The 15,265-nt window shown below is 49.3% G+C and overlaps 2 protein-coding genes across 2 annotated transcripts; both read right to left on the bottom strand.

Moving 5' to 3' along the window:
- Positions 1 to 339: 339 nt before the first annotated feature.
- kat8 (K(lysine) acetyltransferase 8) lies at positions 340 to 6,137 on the bottom strand. Its single transcript, XM_080511282.1, has 11 exons — positions 5,749 to 6,137; positions 5,356 to 5,430; positions 4,733 to 4,911; positions 4,603 to 4,656; positions 3,032 to 3,196; positions 1,486 to 1,575; positions 1,275 to 1,415; positions 1,106 to 1,199; positions 854 to 1,004; positions 604 to 758; positions 340 to 481 (listed from the first exon to the last, which is right to left on the bottom strand). The coding sequence occupies exons 1-11, from the start codon at positions 6,065 to 6,067 to the stop codon at positions 417 to 419; spliced, it is 1,488 nt and encodes a 495-aa protein (XP_080367408.1). The 5' UTR covers positions 6,068 to 6,137; the 3' UTR covers positions 340 to 416.
- Positions 6,138 to 7,126: 989 nt separating this feature from the next.
- Positions 7,127 to 14,866, bottom strand: rnf25 (ring finger protein 25). The gene is made up of 10 exons (XM_080511283.1): positions 14,805 to 14,866; positions 14,490 to 14,561; positions 13,958 to 14,054; positions 12,217 to 12,284; positions 12,069 to 12,138; positions 11,909 to 11,980; positions 10,423 to 10,569; positions 9,402 to 9,491; positions 8,013 to 8,150; positions 7,127 to 7,927 (listed from the first exon to the last, which is right to left on the bottom strand). Exons 1-10 carry the CDS (start codon positions 14,822 to 14,824, stop codon positions 7,331 to 7,333), a joined length of 1,371 nt encoding a protein of 456 aa, XP_080367409.1. The 5' UTR covers positions 14,825 to 14,866; the 3' UTR covers positions 7,127 to 7,330.
- Between the last annotated feature and the right edge of the window lie 399 nt (positions 14,867 to 15,265).

Raw genomic sequence — 15,265 nt, forward strand, 5'->3', positions numbered from 1 at the left:
AAACTCAACATGTTCACATGCCAACAGTGAACACAGGTGAAGTTACTGACATTTTTTTATTTCAAAAATATAGTTGAGGTGAGATGACAGGATAGTGAAAATTACAAAAATTGTGGGTTTTTTTAACTGAGGAAAAAAAAGGTAATGCATCCGAATGGTGAAAATTGAGAAAATTATTAATTCTCATTGATGCTCATTTTTACCTTAAAATGGTTAAAATGATGAATTTCAATTAAAAAAGTTAAAAAAAAAAAAAAATTCTGAAAATGGCTTAACATTAAAACCTGAACTTTTGTCTGAAGAAACAAACCAGAATGTTTCAGTTTCATCAAAGTTTATTTTAAGAAAATACAGACAGGCTTCTAAACATATGTACAGGGGGTCAGCATGTGGAGGAGGAGCACCTCGCTGGGCTCTCACTTCTTGGACAGTTTGACCTGTTTGGTTTTCGGAGGCGCCCACTTCAGACACATGGTGTCCACTGGGGGGGGCGAGAGACAGACAGAGAGACAGACAGAGAGAGAGAGAGACATTTAAAACTTCACCTCCTTCATTCAAAAGGAACTGCTGTTCATTCTTCCTGGGAGAATAGCACCGTCTCACCGGTGATGGGCGGCTTCTTGTACTGGGCGCTCTTCAGGTGCTCCTCCACCAGTTTGGGCGTCACACAGATGACGTGTTGACCTTTCCAGTACTTCACCATGTTGAGCGACTGCAGCGTGCTGATGATGTCACTCTGTGTGATGCTGGTCATCTGGCTGCAGGAACCACGGCCGCTGTTACAGGCTTAGTCCACCTCACACACAAGCTCAGCGCGTGTGTGTGTGTGTGTGTGTGTGTGTGTGTGCGCTACCTGAGGTCCTTGATGGACAGCGTCCCTCTGAAGTCTCTCAGGATCTCCAGCAGCACCCAGGACCAGTAGCTCCTGTAGCTCAGCTTCCCGAGGTCCGACAGAGGCTTCTCTGGAGAACCCACCGTGCTCTCCAGCTTCGACAGCTCATAGCCTGCACACACACACACACACACACACACACACACACACACACGGCTGTGAACCGGGTCCCGTCCACTGCGGTGCATGCTGGGAAGCGGAGCGGGGACTCACTGAAGGCGATGAGGAACTTGCCGTAGCCGCGGCGCTGGTACGGCGGCAGCGTCAGGATACAGGCCACGTTGTTCCCGTCCGGAGACTCTTTCTCCTGGAAACAGCGGCGGGTGGTTTTAGTGGGACGCGAGCGGGAAGCCGTGGCGGCGCCGGGGAGAGAGACACTCACTTTGGAGAAGTAGCCCACGATGTGGGCGCCGTGCCGGTTCACCTCCGTCAGGATGTAGAAGATGAACGGCTCCACGTCGAAGTAGAGCGTCTTGTGGTCCAGGAACAGCTTCGCCAGGAGACACAGGTTCTGGCTGTAGATCTGCAAACGGCAGGGAGACGCTCAGACGACGCGTCCAGAGCCTCGGAGGGCGCCGTGACGCTGAGCTCACCTTGTGGTCCCGCCCGTCCACCTCGTACACCGAGATGTTGCTCCTCCGGTAGATCTCCTTCCCTGGAGGCTGCTTCCACTGGCAGTGAGACTGAGGAGCACACACACAAACCAGCCCTGAGTCCCAGGAAACAAACTGTGACGTGCAAATGACTCCACAATAACATGGTTGAACTTAAAGGTATACAGGAGGATTTTCAGGAATTTTAGGAAAGAACCGCCCTCTCCACCGTTTGAAAAAAGTGCGCATGCGCAACGCTGTACCTGCTCCCGAGACGGAACGCCTACTAAAACGCGTGCGAGAGACGTGCACGAGCCCAGTTCTCCTCGTGCACGCTCTGTTTACAAGTCACAAGTCGGCATCGCTCACATAAGCTCACTTTACAAGAAGATTTGCACCAGAGGGGGTGAAACTGTGTAAAAATGTCCGAGAATAATGCGTGGGGTCGGCCACCGGCATGATGAGAACCGTGTGGAGTGAGCTGCAGGGACGAGCACGTACGACGGCCTTACGTCATGTATCACCAGAATGATTGACAATTGGGAGGACCAGTTATTTTGATGATCCACCCGGAAGAAGAAAATCCTCTACTATACCTTTAAGTTAAAAGAGCAAGAGAGAAAAAAAAAAAGAGTCAGAGTAAAACCAATAATCAAACCTGTGACATAAAGGTCAAAGAAATGAAAGAAGACGAGTCTCCTGAAAGTAAAGAATGTCCACAATCAGCAGTAAACTGATGAAAAAGAAACAGGCTGACACAGAAAACAAACTGGATTTGTTCACAAACGAGATCAACCAATCATGTCAGAAGTTTTAAACTGATTTCTGAAAAACTTCCAACAAACTTTAAAACTCCAGAGACTTGGACATGACCACAGTTACACGTCCACAGGTCCCCATTGTTTGTTGGGTTTTTTAATACAAAAACTGATATTTCCCCTCCACTTGGAAAAACCCCTTAATTTACAGGGACCCTCCTGGTTCAGAGCTGCGATGAGCAGCCAGACCTGTAGGGGGCAGTGCAGTGAGAAGCATGAAGTCACAATAGCCAATCACAATCCTGGAAAAGTGACCACAGGGCGGCCAAGGTTTTTGATCCTTCTTCCTCTCATTGAGAAGCAGAATTCACCAAGCGTGGGCTTGTTCACCACTGATAGTGACGTGAGCCGGGGTTACACCGTGGTGAGACGGGTTAGTTGATGATGGGTTGTTGCTATAGTAACGACGCCACGTCAGAGATTGTGACACAAATCTCCACCTCCTCTTGAGACGAACAGTTGTTCTAAACCTCCACGGTGGGCGGAGCTTCCAGGAATCCTGGTTTGTGGAGCCTGAAGCTGGTTTGAGGGTTAAAGTAAGAAACACAGTTCATTATCACCATTTTGGTTTTCAATGTCTGGTACCAGGGTGGAAACACGGCCTGGTACGGCCTGGTACGGCCTGGTACCAGACCACGTCAAGACCACGTCATGAGCAGCTCGCCTGACCCCGACTCGAGAAGAGGAAGAGGAAGAGGAAGAGGAGTGACCTTCGTCGCAGGACTGACCAGATGGTGTCTGAAGGTTTTCTCGTACTTCATGTACTTCAGGCAGTACTCGCAGATCCACAGTTTGGGCTGCTTCCCGTAGTCTTCGGGGAACGGAGAGAAGTACCAGGCGTCGATCTCAAAGTTGCCGATCTGGATTTTATCCACGTATTTGACTTTGGTGATCTGAGAGGAAACCAGGGAAAGTAGTCACTGATTCTTCATGTCCTTCCAGTATTCTCACCACTGCACCAGGGGGCGTGGCCTCACCCTGCAGTCAGACTGTTTGACTGTTTCAGCTCATAAGCCCCGCCCCCTCCAGCTGTCAATCTAGGACCTGCCCCTTCCAGTTTGTGTTCTTGCTATAAACCCAACATCTCAACTTGTCAAGGAAACAAAGAGACTCTGAATACTAGAAAGACTTCGTTAAAGTCTATGAAACCTCATGTGGCAAATTAAATCTTTTGTAAAGTGACTGAAACATTCAGATTTTAGAAAATGTGTGGTCGGAACAAATTTCTCTTGTTTTCTGAAGAACTCCTACAAACAAGGATTGAGAAATGAAACAAGATTTAAAGAATGAAGATGAAACAAAAAAAACTGCAAATTCTAGCAAAAAAAGTGAATTTCAAAAATTTGTAAATAAGAAAAAAACATCATAAAATTTAATTAAAAAGCATATTTGATCAACAAAAAGCAGAATATAAGAAGGAAAAGGTTTCAATGAACAAAAGAACGTGTCAAAAATCTCATTCTTGAAAATAAACTGTCCACATGAAAGTTTAGGTTAAAAATAAAATGCTACAAATTCAAAGTTGTTAAATTGTTAAATTAAATAAAACTGAAAATAGAGAAAAAAATCTAAATCCAGAAAAATTATTTATCACATATGCCAATATATTACAAATAGAGTCAAGAAAACACTCAAATTTAGTTTAACTGGTGGGAAAAACATGGCAATTATTATATATTAAAGGCTCATGTTATTCAAAATCCACTTCCTAAAGGTTCTCCAGCAGTTCTACTCGTCTCCACACCTGGACCGACGCCCCAGAAGAGAAGACAGTGTGTCCTCTCTCTCCTGGATTGTTCCAGGGTTTAAAAAGTGTGTTGCTCCAAGCAGCCAATCAGAAATCAAACCCTATATAGTGTCATCAGGGGTTTAGCCAATCACAATCAAGGAAGGCTCCTCACTTCGACTCCTCCCACAATCAGGCAGCTCTGCTCTGGCACATGGCACCACAAGAGGAAGTACTTCCTCCTCTTTCCATAGATGGTCATGTGTGGGCGGAGCCAGTCCAGCTCACACAGACACAGCAGATTCTGAATGCAGCTCAGATGATCCAATATTCTAATGGAGGAGAATCAAGGAGGAGCTGGAAACTTTGAATACGAGGTTTCTGGAGCGACCAGGAGGAGGAGGTGAAGAAGGAGGAGAGGAGAACTTTTATCATGTAATGTAAAGTGACCTTGGGTGACATGAAAGGCACTGTTTTCAAATAAAATGTGTTATTATTATTATTATTGTTATTATTATGATTAACTTTCAAGGTTGAATGGCAGAAAGGAAACAGAGAGTTGCTGGGACGCACCGCCTCGTGCTCCTTCTCCAGCGCCGCCGTGGTGGGGTCCATTTCTGCGTAGGTCTGCAGAACAAAAGCTCCGTCAGTGACAGAAACAGTGAGAATGGCTCCTGGTGGAGTCCTTCCGGAGCTGCTCTACCTTCTGCACGTGGTTGATCTCATCATGTTTGCGCTTCTGGTTCCGTGTGATCTTCCTCTCCGGCTGATCGCCCAGATCTCCCAGGCCTCCGATCTCCGTGCTCTTCCTCACCGCATCCTTCACCGTCTTGGTCAGAGCCAGGCGGGATTTACCCACCCACTCATCCAGACGCCTGTTGACTGCAGGAACAACATCGCTTTAGATAAACCCAGAAGGCCAAAACGCCCTGGAGAAATGCAGAAGGTTCAAATTGGGGGGGGGGGGGGGGGGGACAATCTAGAGGCCATAAAATGTTTGTCAACAACATAAACACCAAGCAGCTGATTCTCCCTCATATACCAAAACATCTAATGTTTGACTCCACTGATCACATCCAGCACATTTCTCTGGTTTCTAATGTGATGCTTTATTCAGCATTATACACTGATTATTAATGTCACACCAAACCACTTCTGAAGAACCGGTCATATATTCAGACAGGCACAGTAATCATACGGGTCAATATAATGTAATCTGACTGGGTCAATATAAGACAATGAGGATGGATCAGAGGATAAATGCTGCGTGTTTAGATCGATAACAGTGAATTTAATGAAAGTATTCGAAGGAAGGTTTGGACTTACATCCAACATAGTGAACATAGAACTCCTGTCTGCCCTCCTGCTCGTTCAGCCTGGACTGGATCACTTCTGCTGTGTCTGCAAAGACGAGCAATCTGTCAATAAACATCACAGATCATATCACCATGCACGTATCTTACAGTTTTAAATAGAAAAAAAAAAAGTACACAAATAAATCGATTCCTAAGGCTCATAATGAGGGGAAATGACTGTGACAGATGTTTGTTTACAGTCATGCTGTTACGATCCACACCGAACTTTCTAGAACTTCTCGCAAATTGTATTAAGTCTACGATTAGGGGAGTCTATTAAAATGCACTTTTATCAAGATTTAATTGTTTTTTGGTTCACTTTTGTCAATATAAGCACTCGCGTTCAGCTGGCAGAGACACTCACGCCACGTCTTGTCAGCCCTTTGACATAAATATGTTTCTCCGATCTCCACCGACACCTCCTGCTCCCTGCAGCCGAGCATCCCGCCCCCGTCCCGGGAGCGCTGGCTACCCGAGCCCCGGGCTTCTCGCGGCCGGCTAAGGGCCTCCGCTTCGTCCTCCTCCCCGCCGCTGCCATTGGAGGAGCCCGTCGCCGGGATGCTGCTGTCCAGCTCCCCGCGCTCGCTCCCCAGGTGACTGTTGTCCAGGTCTATGTCCATGCCGGGGTCGGAGTCCTTCCTGCTGCTGGCGTAGCTCTTGTGGAAGTCGGCGCCGCCAGTCATCACGTCGCTGGGGTTGAGCTGTTCAGCGGCTCGTTGCAGTTTAAAAACACAGACGCCGCTCCAGACGTTAAACGCAAAGATGGCGACGGAAGAACGACGTTTACTGCTTCCACGCAGAACTACATATCCCATGAGCCTCCGCGCCGCTGGTCCTTGACGTCATGCGTCACTGTTGTGAGTTCAGAGTAACTGGTAAATGGGAAAGAACGGTTATTAATGTGCCTTTTTCTTTTTCTTATTTATGATGATGATTGCCGTAAGTTTAGACATTCAAAACATATGATAATTTTAAATATAAAATTGAGGAGACACGATGAATTGATAAACATACACAAACAACATAAATTAAACAATAAATGTAGGAAAAAATTGCTGATTGCTAAAATACTAACAAATGCGGGAAATTAAGCAGATAAGCAGTTTAAGATTGTTTTTTGGTTTATGGTTATGTAAAGAATATTGTGGTCTATAACAGCTCTCAACAGAGAAATTGTATATCTTTATAAAAAAGTGACACTAGATGCAATAGTTATTGTAATGATTTTCCATAATTATGAGCACTTCATGTATTTGTGATTTGTTCTTCTAAATAACAGTGCTCTTTCTATTAACGCACATTTTTTTTTTCCATCGGGTTAGTCTCCAGTTCTCATCAGCTGCGTTTCAGAGCAATTGTTGACTTTTCGTGAAATCACCCAGGGTTTCCCCTGACGGAGACAAAACTAATGTCTGTGAAAACTACAAGAAGGGACTTGCTTTTAAGAATGAATTCCATATGCATCTTTTAGAAGGGCTGATGTTTCAATAAGAGAAATAAATAAAAAAGTGCTTCTCATTGAAGTTTGTTTCCTTCTTTCTGCTGCTGTGAGATATTCATGTTGTTAGTGGTTAAAATAAATAAAACTGCAGCTTTTAGTGAGTAAAGTCATTCAAATGATGACATTCATGTGAGACACACACACACACACACACACACACACACACACACACACACACACACACACACACACACACACACACACACACAGATTGTGACGCAGCAGCATTGAAGCATCCAGAGAAAAATTTAATTTGAAGTTCTTTCAAGTCATTTAGCATCACAACAAAAAGCAACAACTGCTTGTTTCTGATGTTTGAGTGCATGAAGGTGCAAACTGGCGGGGGGGACGATGGCGGGGGGGTCGATGGTGGCGGGGTGTCTGGGGTCAGGCTGATGATGGAGGCACACACAGCGGAGTTCATTGGCCCTCCTGCTGCCCTTTGTCATAGCACCTCCTCTCGGTCCGCCGCCCTCTGCTGGGGGCCGCGGCCCCGCCCCCGCCGGGCCCCGCCTCCTCTCCCACACAGGTGGTTGGCCCGGCCCCCTCCTCTACTCCTGGGAGCTCGATCGTCCCAGTAGTACCGTGGGGGTCCGGAGTAGGGGGGGTGGTGGTGGCCCCGCCTCCGTCCTCGCTGGCACCCTGCAGGGTCCATGCCGTCTTTGAGGGATTGTGTCTCCGGCCCCGTGTGGCACACCGCCGGGCCTCCCGGGGGGGCCTGCGCCTCCCGGTGAACCTCCTCCCGGCCTGTGAGGCCCTGTGAGGACTCCTGTGTGTGAGGTCCCTGGGCTCTGGCCCCCGCGGTCCCCCCGGGCTGGTCCGAGGACAGGCTGAGTTTGTCCAGCTGCTCCGCCACAGGTGGCGCTCTGCCGTGGTGGGGCCGTGGCCGGGACCCTCCTCTCCTCGGCCCCCTGGCCTGGTACTGACGCCTGTGGCCCTGGACGCCGCGGCAGGGACGGGGTCCGGGTTCTTCAAGGGACGGGGTGGAGGATGCCGGGGGGGTGGTGGTGCCGTCCACATCCAGGTTTCTGTTCTCAGGAGTCTGAGGAAGCAGAAACAGGAAGAGACGCTCAGCGCCGCTCACATGGTCCGGAAGGCTGGTTACCACGGCGACACTCTGCTCCCACCTCGTTGATGTGGATGAGGAAGCGGTTGGATTCCACCTCGGGGTCGATGATCCCTCCTCTGGACTTCTGCTTTTCCAGAAGCTTCTGGAGTTCACGCCACTTCTGTTGGAAATCCGAGCTGATGGCCGCCTCATCGAGCTACAAGAGACAAACACTGGCTGCTCACACTGCTTCAGTACGGACCACCACTTTAGCCTCATCAAGTTTTTGAAGCCAAAGTTCAGCCGTGATGTCAGCAAGCTGCAGAACAAACTAGGGATGTCCGATAATATCGGTCCGCCGATATTATCGGCCGATATTGACTTAAAAATGTAATATTTGTAAATATCGGTATCGGATTTTTACAACCGATATCGGAATTTCCAAGTCGAGAATTACCTCTTACACATGAGGACATGGGGAAAGAAATAGACCAGTTATATGGACGAGTCAACTTCAGTCTTTGTTTTTGTTGCACTTTAAAGGAGGGCTGTTTTAATTTTGTGAGCATTTCTGTGCCTTTCTTGTTTATATTTGCACTATTTTGTTCCTCTTAAAAGAGATTGAGCCCAGTTTGAGTCTATTATTTGACAAGTTATGGCCAGTTATTCATTCATTGACTGTTTACAACTAATGGACTGAAAATATGCCTCTTCCTTTTTTTAATATTGTCTGTGGTGTTGTTGAGTTTGTTGTTGAGGTTTCTCTCCAACACTAAATAAATATGGCACTTTTTTCCATAATGTAAGTTGTTGTTCTCTTATTTTTCTCAGTGTGTACATTTGGAAAGCCATGTTTGATTCACATATGCATCCAGTGGGGCATCACAATCAAATTAGGCATAATGTGTTAATTCCACAGTAGGGGATATTTTATGTTGTTGTTACCCAACAGTTTTGATGTAAAAAGCCAGCATATATCGGTATCGGTGATATCGGTATCGGTGATATCGGTATCGGTGATATCGGTATCGGAAATTAAGAGTTGGACAATATCGGAATATCGGATATCGGTAGAAAAGCCAATATCGAGCATCCCTAGAACAAACGTTTGTTCGACAGGACTGTTCATACTCTGCAAGACGCTGCTGAACTCGCAGGCCACGCCCCCTCACAGCAGGCCACGCCCCCTCACAGAAAGCCACGCAGCCTCACGTCTGTGAAGCGACGTTTTAACTTTTCAACTGCAGTTTATTTCTCTCCTCCTGTGCTTTCAGAAACACATTTCTCTGAACTGTTGTAGTAATAAAAGAGAGAGTTTTTGTACGAGTGCCATGTTTATCTGCTTTTCACTGCAGAAGGGAAATTTTGTTCAGCAGCATAGGTCACTGCCGAACTTTTGTCTTGTTCTCATGGAGGATGAAATGGCCTCAATAGGAAATAAAACATCTCAAGCCATTGCCATGGTTACCTCAGGAAGCTGAGGAGATGGAGACGACAACAGCTGATCGACATCGTAGGTCAGAGGCTCCCTGCACACCGGACACACCACCGTCAGCTCCTGCAGGAGGAGTGAGAGGTGTGTGAGAGAGAGGAGTGAGAGGAGAGAGAGAGGAGTGAGAGGTGTGTGAGAGAGAGGAGTGAGAGGAGAGAGAGGAGTGAGAGGTGTGTGAGTGAGAGGAGTGAGAGGTGTGTGAGAGAGAGGAGTGAGAGGAGAGAGAGGAGTGAGAGGAGTGAGAGGAGAGAGAGGAGTGAGAGGTGTGTGAGAGAGAGGAGTGAGAGGAGAGAGAGGAGTGAGAGGTGTGTGAGAGAGAGGAGTGAGAGGAGAGAGAGGAGTGAGAGGTGTGTGAGAGAGAGGAGTGAGAGGAGAGAGGAGAGAGAGGAGTGAGAGGTGTCTGAGTGAGAGGAGTGAGAGGAGAGAGGAGAGAGAGGAGTGAGAGGTGTGTGAGAGAGAGGAGAGAGAGGAGTGAGAGGTGTGTGAGAGAGGAGTGAGAGGTGTGAGAGAGAGAGAGGAGTGAGAGGAGAGAGGAGAGAGAGGAGTGAGAGGTGTGAGAGGTGTGAGAGAGAGGAGTGAGAGGAGAGAGAGGAGTGAGAGGAGAGAGAGGAGTGAGAGGTGTGAGAGAGAGAGGAGAGAGAGGAGAGAGGAGAGAGAGGAGTGAGAGGTGTGAGAGGTGTGAGAGAGAGGAGTGAGAGGAGAGAGAGGAGTGAGAGGAGAGAGAGGAGTGAGAGGTGTGAGAGGTGTGAGAGAGAGGAGTGAGAGGAGAGAGAGGAGTGAGAGGAGAGAGAGGAGTGAGAGGTGTGAGAGAGAGAGGAGAGAGAGGAGTGAGAGGAGAGATGTGTGAGAGAGAGGAGTGAGAGAAGAGAGAGGAGAGAGGAGTGAGAGGTGTGAGAGGTGTGAGAGAGAGAGGAGTGAGAGGTGTGAGAGAGAGAGGAGTGAGAGGAGAGAGGAGAGAGAGGAGTGAGAGGTGTGAGAGAGGAGCAGAGAGTGTGACCTGCTGGAGGCTCTGGTCCCGGGTCTTGTCCTCCTCCAGCTCCTTCTCCCTTTCCTGCAGCTCACTCTCTGAGTGGCGGGCGTAGCGTCCCAGGCAGTGGGAGTGGAAGTAGTGGTAGCAGCTGGTTTTAGTCAAGACCTCGCCCTCCTGAACACACAGCAAACCTCCGTCAGGGGGAACGGGGTCAGGGGGAACGGGGTCAGGGGGAACGGAGTCAGGGGGTACGGAGTCAGGGGGAACGGGGTCAGGGGGAACCGGGTCAGGGGGAACCGGGTCAGGGGGAACGGAGTCAGGGGGAACCGGGTCAGGGGGAACGGGGTCAGGGGGAACGGAGTCAGGGGGAACCGGGTCAGGGGGAACGGGGTCAGGGGGGACGGAGTCAGGGGGGACGGAGTCAGGGGGAACGGAGTCAGGGGGAAGGGAGTCAGGGGGAAGGGAGTCAGGGGGAACGGAGTCAGGGGGAACGGAGTCAGGGGGAAGGGAGTCAGGGGGAACGGAGTCAGGGGGAAGGGAGTCAGGGGGAAGGGAGTCAGGGGGAACGGAGTCAGGGGGAAGGGAGTCAGGGGGAAGGGAGTCAGGGGGAACGGAGTCAGGGGGAACGGAGTCAGGGGGAACGGCGTCAGGGGGAACGGAGTCAGGGGGAAGGGAGTCAGGGGGGAGGGAGTCAGGGGGAAGGGAGTCAGGGGGAACGGAGTCAGGGGGAAGGGAGTCAGGGGGAACGGAGTCAGGGGGAACGGAGTCAGGGGGAAGGGAGTCAGGGGGAAGGGAGTCAGGGGGAACGGAGTCAGGGGGAACGGAGTCAGGGGGAAGGGAGTCAGGGGGAAGGGAGTCAGGGGGGACGGAGTCAGGGGGGACGGAGTCAGGGGGAAGGGAGTCAGGGGGGACGGAGTCAGGGGGGACGGAGTCAGGGGGACGGAGTCAGGGGGAACGGAGTCAGGGGGAAGGGAGTCAGGGGGAAGGGAGTCAGGGGGGACGGAGTCAGGGGGGACGGAGTCAGGGGGAAGGGAGTCAGGGGGGACGGAGTCAGGGGGACGGAGTCAGGGGGGACGGAGTCAGGGGGGACGGAGTCAGGGGGAACGGAGTCAGGGGGAACGGAGTCAGGGGGAAGGGAGTCAGGGGGGACGGAGTCAGGGGGAACCGGGTCAGGGGGAACGGAGTCAGGGGGAAGGGAGTCAGGGGGAAGGGAGTCAGGGGGGACGGAGTCAGGGGGAAGGGAGTCAGGGGGGACGGAGTCAGGGGGAAGGGAGTCAGGGGGGACGGAGTCAGGGGGGACGGAGTCAGGGGGGACGGAGTCAGGGGGAAGGGAGTCAGGGGGAACGGAGTCAGGGGGAAGGGAGTCAGGGGGAACGGAGTCAGGGGGAAGGGAGTCAGGGGGAACGGAGTCAGGGGGAAGGGAGTCAGGGGGAACGGAGTCAGGGGGAACAGAGTTGGGTGAATCGGGTCAAGGTGAACTGCGTGGCGAGGCTGTGATGGAGGAGCCGCTCACCTTGAAGTCGTACAGACAGATGACACAGTTCCCATGAGGAATGTTGCTCTCAGTCAGGATTTCTTTTGCTTTCTGGAGGAAGAACAGGCAACATGAGGAGAAACGTTCTCCTGAAAGCACATCGTCTTCAACAATGAGAAGGTTAGTGAAGAGCCACGACCTCTATGAGCTGGTAGAGCACCGGCGAGCCCCGACAGGCCTGAGCCTCCAGCTGCAGACATCTGGCGACACTGAGAGGAAGACAGTTCACAAGTCAGAGCTGAACAACTGAACAGGCGAGCCCAGAGTCAAACGGGAGGAGCAGCAACCTGCTGAGTTTGTCATCAGAGAGGCCGCGAGGGTTCTGGATGGAGATGCCAGGAGACGACCACGGATACTGAAACACACAGGAGACAGTCAGAGCGTCTCCATGGAAACAGAGAGGGAACAGAGCGTCAAGGTTTAATGGATTTTAAAGCTTGGACTGGAAAAAACTCAAAATTCAGGAGAGAGAAACTCAAGAAATGTCAATATTGCCGTGTTTCCACCACACCAAAAGTGCCGGAGCCTTATGGAACCTTACAGAGCCTTACAGAGCCTTACAGATCCTTACAGAGCCTTACAGAGCGGTACGGCAAAGCATAACCGGAGCCAAATCCGGTACCTGTCTCACTGCAGAAAGTAGGTTAAAAAGTGGGCGGGGCTTAGAGCTCTTCAGATATGCGACGTTACAACAGTCGTCTCAGCCTGGAAGCAGATCTGGACCTTATGAATCCTCTGTTGTTGTTTACATCCTCTGTTGTTGTTTACATCCTCCACTTTACACTAGTTGTTTTGTTAACTTTTATTTTTTGCAGCCACAGAGCAGCAGATGCAACTTCCTTGCAAAGTCCAGAGCCCCGTCTCCCCCTGCCTCACATCTGCACTTTCATGACAAACATAAAAGTTGAGCAGCAAAGAAAAGAAAAGGAAGGGCGTGTAGTAAATCACCGACCAATCAGCAGACAGCTCCTCAAAGTCAGACCCGTTCCATGGTCCCGGGTACCCCGACGGAGGGGGAGCGGAAAAGCAACTGCCTTTGGAGCGGTTGTTTCACATCACAAATTGTCGCGATGGAAACGCGAACCGTAGCGGACTATACCTGTCCATTCCCACACTTTTTGTGCGGTGGAAACGGGGCTCAAGTGGAAAGATTCAGAGGATCTAAACTGTCCCGAATTCCCTCCATCAGGGGTTGCAAAATTCTGGGAATTTTCAAAGTTGGAAACTGTCCACGGGAATTAATGGGAATAAAACAGAAATTTACTAAATTCAAGGTTGGCGTTCAACAGGGGTCCAAGAACCTGCTATACCTCCCGTTTGCTATGTCCTTGGAGTAGAGGGAATATTTAGCACCTCCAAGTGACATTCATGTTCCCTTCTAATAATTATGAATATTACTACAACTACTGTCAGCAGCCCAGGACAGCTGTGGCTACAACACAGCTTACCTCCACCCATGTGACTGCTGTGAATGAATAATTGTTTCTGTACATGCTTTCAGAAACCTCGAAAGACCACTGAGTTAGCAGCTTGCTTTACTGTAGGAGGAATTCTTATTAATGGTGAGTTTAAAAAAAAAAAAAAAAAAGTGTTACTTTATAGGCCATTTACTTCCTCTGATCCCCAGAAATTAATTACAACCAATCTATTTGTAGGCAATCTGAATTATGAGTTACAATTTAGTCTGTTGTGTTAAAACATGTGATCCATCTGTCAACCCAGCAATCTGTGCTTGATTGTAGTATCATTTAGTGACTTTTCAAACTTGTTATTGGAAGCACATCTGTTCTAAAGCCATTTTATTCAGGTGGCCACGTGCATTGTCAGCTCAGTGACAATCCAGTTCATTTACACATACTTGTTTCATTTGGAATATTTCAAAAATTCCCCAGCTCAACTTCCCAAGTTTCCGTAATGTTTCCAGAAATTTACCGGAAATTTAGCCCCCCTTTGCAACCCTACCTCCATCCGTCCATCATCCATCCATCCATCCATCATCCTTCCATCCATCATCCATTCTGCTCGTACCTCCTGATCAAGTGTCAAGGTCAGCGTCAGCCGGACAAACTGGGAGACAGAGTCCTCGGCAGTGGACGGGTGGAGGACCAGACTCACCTCCCAGCCTCTGGAACAACAAGGACACAACCAGCAGCTTGGACCGAAGGCTCACAGCACAACACAACACAACACAACACAACACAACACAACACACTAAAGGAACATGGAGATTGGAGGACATTATTAGACACAAAGCAAACTACATAAAGTACAATATGACACTAGATGTGAATATGAAGACAAACATGTCAAACAATTAGAGAAACAACATGATTACAAAGAAAAGTGAACATAGAGACAGTCTGCAGGGTCTGGGGGTGTTGACCAACAGTGTGTGTGTGTGTGTGTGTGTGTGTGGGGGGGGGGGGGGGGGGGGGGGGGGTGCTGCTTCTGCCCCGGGCCCCTCTTCTGCCACCCCAGGGCCCCGTTCCTGCCCCGAGCCCCGCTCCCTCACAATCCGCCCCTGTCAGACTCATAACACCGGTATTAACGGGAGTCTCACCCGTCCTCCCTGCTGCCCACCAGCAACTCGTCCAGGTAGATGGACTGAAGCACCTCGATCTCAGACTGCACGCTGCGAGAGAAAGAAAAAAACAAAACACTTTTAAATGTTTCTGCTTCTACATTCGGCTGTTATATGACCCCAACAGAGCTAGCATTAGCCCGTTAGCCCAGCTGCGACATTCCCAGAGTTTTCACTGAGTACAGGCTCTGTAACACTCCGACACTTCCCCCGGGGCGGAGCTCAAACTCTGCCGTTTCACGGAAAAACGTTTAGTTTTCGTGATAATTACGATTTGTGGTGTTTCAGACTCACTCGGACTCCGCAGCCGTCATGTTTCTGAGAGCCGTTAGCAACCAATGCTAACCGGAAGAAGCACCGACATTAGAAGAAGACCTTCAAAACAAGAGACGGAGGATAAAGTTTAAAGAGTAAATAAACACACTGAAGAGTGTGGGTCAGTACATTTAAAGAGGCCAAAAATATTAAACAAAAATGTGTGCAATAATCAAGTTTATGATTTAATAAACAAATGCAGTTGTTTATTAAATAAACTGCTAAAGTTAGAACAAATAGGTAGTAGGCTAGTGATACATTCCATCCAACCATCTTCTTCATCATTTTTCCTGGATTATTTTCACGATTATTTGAAACAGTGTGTTTACAGGTCAGAAATCTGTTAAACTGTTGCATCCCAACACGAAGCAGGTGGAGCGCATGACGTCCACACTGACTGCCCATGTGGCAATAGATCCACTTTGGAGAGCATGAAACCT

This window comes from Blennius ocellaris, assembly GCF_963422515.1.
Source record: "Blennius ocellaris genome assembly, chromosome: 16".
NCBI lineage: Eukaryota > Metazoa > Chordata > Actinopteri > Blenniiformes > Blenniidae > Blennius > Blennius ocellaris.